General features: G+C 42.7%; 1 protein-coding gene across 6 annotated transcripts in view; it reads left to right on the top strand.

Moving 5' to 3' along the window:
• LOC116043966 (disco-interacting protein 2 homolog C) overlaps positions 1-5,000 on the top strand; it is a 270,352-nt gene that overhangs the window by 208,045 nt on the left and 57,307 nt on the right. For all 6 annotated transcript variants that reach the window (XM_031291012.2, XM_031291010.2, XM_031291011.2 and 3 more), the window contains 4 exons: positions 1,697-1,806; positions 2,938-3,040; positions 3,427-3,491; positions 3,820-3,913. In XM_031291012.2, coding sequence (XP_031146872.1) covers positions 1,697-1,806; positions 2,938-3,040; positions 3,427-3,491; positions 3,820-3,913 — 372 coding nt within the window. The remainder of the gene's footprint in view (positions 1-1,696; positions 1,807-2,937; positions 3,041-3,426; positions 3,492-3,819; positions 3,914-5,000) is intronic.

Genomic DNA, 5,000 nt, shown 5'->3' with positions numbered 1-5,000 from the left:
TCTGAGAAACAAAATACAACACCTCTTCTTCTTTTTAGCGTCCATGTTGTTGTCACTTTACGGCATAAAGCTTATGAACACAGTAGGGATGCTAATTTAGAGATTTTCTTCTGATCGATAGCTGGCGCTCGTTAGCCGATCATTAACCGTTAACCGACAAGCAGGCAACGGAGTCCCAGCTCGCCCGTCCAGGAGGCTCAGACATTTTCGCGTTCAGCGTCCGCCGACAACTGCGGACTTGTACCGGTCGTGCAGCCACAATGTGGCGTACATTTTCCTGGACACATGCAGCCACTTTCCCAATATGGAACCGTCCATGCAACTGATCAACCCGTTCTCACTCCCAACTCGTCAAATAAGGACGCTTGGGCAGTGTCTCTCAGCTTCAGCTGCCGACGCAAAAAGCACCCTTAAGTGTCCGTATGGAACGCACCGGGCAGAGAAGCAGCTTGACCGTGGCGCTGTAAGATGACGTAGTATTAAAGCGGCAACGGTAGCGAGTAGTATGAAAGACCGCGTAGGGACGTTGGTTGGGGTGGTGGATGGGTCAAACAACACAGGACTTTCACCCAGGTTACCGGGGTTCGTGTCCCGTTCTTGTCCCGCGTGTCACTGAAACGTACATTTTGTAAACCCACCCACCATCTTTTCCTAAACCTAACTGTCCCATTTTTGTGCTGCATGCCAGTTAATTGCACGTCCCAACCCGGAGCGCCAAAAGTTACGCCAAGAGTCCCGACCAAGCGTGTTTAGATATGACGTTAAAAGAGACTTTTAGCGTCAATGACAAATGCCAAAGGCACCTGACCAAGCGTCCGTATTTGACTTGATGGGAGTGAGAATGTGTTAACATAGCGATAACTACAAGACCGCAGCTGTCCGCGGACATGGGACGTATGTCCGAGCATATCTCTACCGCATCAATTCCTTTAGCTGTGAGGTTGTCAGCATGTGTGTCTACCTGGCATACTCTGTAGTTCTTCAATAATATAATAATAATAATAATAATAATAATAATAATAATAATAATAATAATAATGGTTATTGTTTATTGTGGGTTAACTGTTGAACAGTTAAAGGTGCTGTAGGTAGGATTGCAAAGATCCAGGACTGAAAACGAACGGACGGAAAAATTGAACATCGACAACTTCTCAGTCCCTCCCCCCTTTCTGCTAAAGCCCAAAACGGTTTCCTAAGCCCCTCCCCCACAAGGGACAATTAATGTGTGTGCATGAGCAGTGATTGACACACAGTTAGACACCCCCCCTGGCCCTGATTGGTGCATCTGAACAGGGAGCTGTGGATTTTTGCAAATCACACTACAGGCTGTAGGTGGAGCCAGAGGAGCTGGCTTTTTATTTAAATTACCTGTTTCATGTAGTTCTACTGGAACATAGGGTCAGTTTCAGCAAATATGACAGAAAGTTAGTTTTATAAGGCTTACCTACTGCACCTTTAATAGGTAACATCCCTAGAACACACTGAAGTCGGAAAAATGACTTCCCAACCTCGGGAAATGGGACCATCCAAGGAGCCATGAATGCACCGTTGGCCTTAGCGGGGATCTGCACTCTCCAAATGCAATTCTACAAAGTAGTTAAAAACCTGGTTCCAGTCTAAATGAGGTTCAGCAGGTAAATTAGGAAAGAATGATCCACCTATGACTATATTTTTTTTTTTGTCTCTGTGTGTCCAGGCTGGCCCAAGGTGCTGTGGTTCGTCACAGAGTCCAAACACCTCTCCAAACCTCCCCGAGACTGGTTCCCACATATCAAGGACGCCAACCAGGACACGGCCTACATCGAGGTAACACACACACAGACACAGACAGACACACACAGATGCAAACACTGAATAAAGTGTATCTCCTCCAGGGCACCGAAACATTTCCACCTGTGTAGTTCTACTCGTTACTATCGTTACTGGAAATCAATGGTACTACATGTCTTTTGGATTCCAATCACCCTGTAGCTGAGTGGATGTTTCTCTGCCAGCTGCTAATCAATAGTATTATCTTGTCTGATTGATTTGAATTTACCTGACGCACCTTTTAAACAGCTGGGCAGAAGTAGCACCGGCAGCACGGTGAAATGGCGGTGAAATTGCACCGGGGATTGAAAAAGGCCGAAAGTAAATTGATGAAAGTAAAGGGATGATTGAAAAACGATCTACCTTTTTGTTTTTTAAAAGAGGACGCATCCCAGACAGCCGAGACAAATGAAATTACTGTGGCCCAAAGAAATGTGTCTTTTTTTAATATTTCTTCAGAAACACTACTTGAAGGTATGTCTTCTCGGATATGTGTCAGACTTATCAGACAGAGATCTTATTTTGGAAAGAATCTCATCCATTAGTGTCGGCTGCGCAGCACTCAGACATCATTTTGGTTTTTGGAACCTTAGATTCACCCATCAACATTTTTACATCTGATTCATGACCTTAAATATATTCATATTGTTATCACAATGTCTCAAGTTGAATTCATGTTTTTATGGTCGCACACTTGACTGAGAGGTAAGATATCTTTTCAGAGACAGTGTTCCGACTCTGACAACACCTATTATCATTTTATATGCTTTGCTGACTGACTAAATAGGCTGTCACAAAGGCAGTCGGAGGCAAAGACTTGTTGCCATCTAGGGGGAAAGGGTCACTGAATTCACATTTAAGTAAAAGGTTGAACATTCTCATTCTCTTCATTTGTTCGCTCACTTAAAAAAATAAATAAAGGTAACTAAGCAGCATTTTCTTAAAAAATAATGTTTAGATATAGACTAAAACAAAAGTAATCCCTCTCAATCTTCACTTATGGCTCACTAGAAGTGTGTGGCGGTGTCTGTATCTGCAGGAACGCTGTCCTCTGCCTGTATTTTCCACATTATGTGTGCGGGATGTTTCTGGTTGTCTCTGACTCTGACTCTGACTCTCTGTGTGCAGTATAAGACCTGTAAGGACGGTAGTGTCCTCGGTGTGACGGTGATGAGGATAGCCATGCTCACACACTGCCAGGCCCTCACACAGTCCTGCTCATACACAGAAGGTAACGTGCGCGCACACACACACACACACACACACACACACACACACACACACTCTCAATGACTGTCATGTTAGTTCTGTTAAGTTAAACGTGCATTAAACTAACCTTTTGGTGGTCAATTCGTAATGCAAACACACACACACACACACACACACACACAAACAAACAAACAAACAAACAAACAAACAAACAAACAAACACACACACACACTCCCTCTCAATTACTGTCATGTTAGTTCTGTTAAGTTAAAAGTGCATTAAACTAACTTTCTGGCAGTCAATTCTTAATGCACACACACACACACACACACACACACACACACACACACACATAATATGTTGTTTCTCCCTGACTGTGGCCTTCATGTGTCTCTCTCGTCCTCCAGCTGAGACCATAGTGAATGTATTAGACTTCAAGAAGGATGTAGGACTGTGGCACGCCGTCCTGACTGTAAGAAAAACACTCCTTAACCCTTACTGTCTCGCTTAATCATTCCAAATAATAAATGAAGGCTAATAGCACAATTTAACTGACTATTGTTTCGGGGGTTTTTTTATACTGTATGTACACAATATAGAAAATCTTTTTTATTTTGCCATTGGATGGCTTCTGAGCCATAAATAGTAACCGTAAAGTTAAATATTCAAATGAAAGATGTCAACTTTCTGTCCGTCTCTGTTTCTATCCTTTAAAGTTATACATATTTTAACTTCATAACAAGAACAAGCTCTCTTGAAACATCCTTCACACTCGATTCCTTTCTCTCTGTCTCTGTCAGAGTGTAATGAATATGATGCATGTCATCAGTATTCCCTACGCTCTCATGAAGGTCAACCCCCTGTCCTGGATCCAAAAAGTCTGCCAGAACAAAGGTAACCAAATCTGCCCAAACTCATTGCAAACACTGCTGGAAATTTCCCATTTCAACATGTATAAACCATGCACATGTTACTTGACCTACTGTAAACTAATCAGACTTCAAGCCTTTTTTTAACATTGTGTTCCAGCAGATCAGAGTTTGAGGGAAACCTGCTGGATAGCTTTACAGCACACAGTTTGATTGCAGTGACTGTATTTTCTTGCTGTTGCCTTGTATAAACGGCAGCTACGGTGTCCAACAGGGTCAAACGCACCGCAACTTAAGAAAACACACGCAAATAGACAAAACACAAGCAAATTGAGAAAACGTCTTCATTCATTTGACAACACGTGCAGCATTTAGCAAACGCGCTGCAAATACATACAACACAACCAAATACAGAAATGCTCTGAAAATACAGAAACAATGCAAAATGAAAATGGTTTAAAAAAGCACAAAAAACCCGAAAACAAATGCATCCAGTTTACACAACGGAAGGCGAGGTTATGTCAGAGAGAGTGGATATTTTGTGTTCCTAATTTTTAGTTCTACTTTTCAGTAACATATATGGGCGGTGTTGCCAACTTAGCGACTTTTGTCGCTAGATTTAGCAACTTTTCAGACCCCCTCAGCGACTTTTTTTTCACAAAAGCGACTACCGACAAATCTGGCGACTCTCTGTAGAAAAGACGGCAATATTGTCCGGCGAGCAGGCAAGGTATTTCTCTTTTTGTGGCAGCCAAAATAGTCACCGCTCTTTCTTTTATTCCCCCCCCCCAGAGGCCTGGAGAACTTCCGTTGTGTAAACTGGATGCAGCATTTTTCTGTTGCATTTGTTTTTCAGAGTTTTTGTGTGCTTTTCATTTTGCATCGTTCCTGTATTTGCAGCGCATTTGTGTGTTTTGTTGTGTTGTGTGTATTCGCAGCGCGTTTGCTAAACGCTGCGCATGTGGTGTCAAGTTAATGAATATGTTTTCTTAATTGGCATGTGTTTTTTTACGGCCACCGTAAGCAGTGGACAAAATCGGCCTATTTTCGCCTTGTTGGCTGCAATCAGCAAATAAGAAGATATTCACCTGTTGCAGTGGCCACTTTTGTGC

Source organism: Sander lucioperca, chromosome 9, assembly GCF_008315115.2.
Source record: "Sander lucioperca isolate FBNREF2018 chromosome 9, SLUC_FBN_1.2, whole genome shotgun sequence".
Classification (NCBI taxonomy): Eukaryota; Metazoa; Chordata; class Actinopteri; order Perciformes; family Percidae; genus Sander; species Sander lucioperca.
Note: the sequence above shows the minus strand (reverse complement) of the source record. Positions and strands in the feature narration are given on the sequence as shown.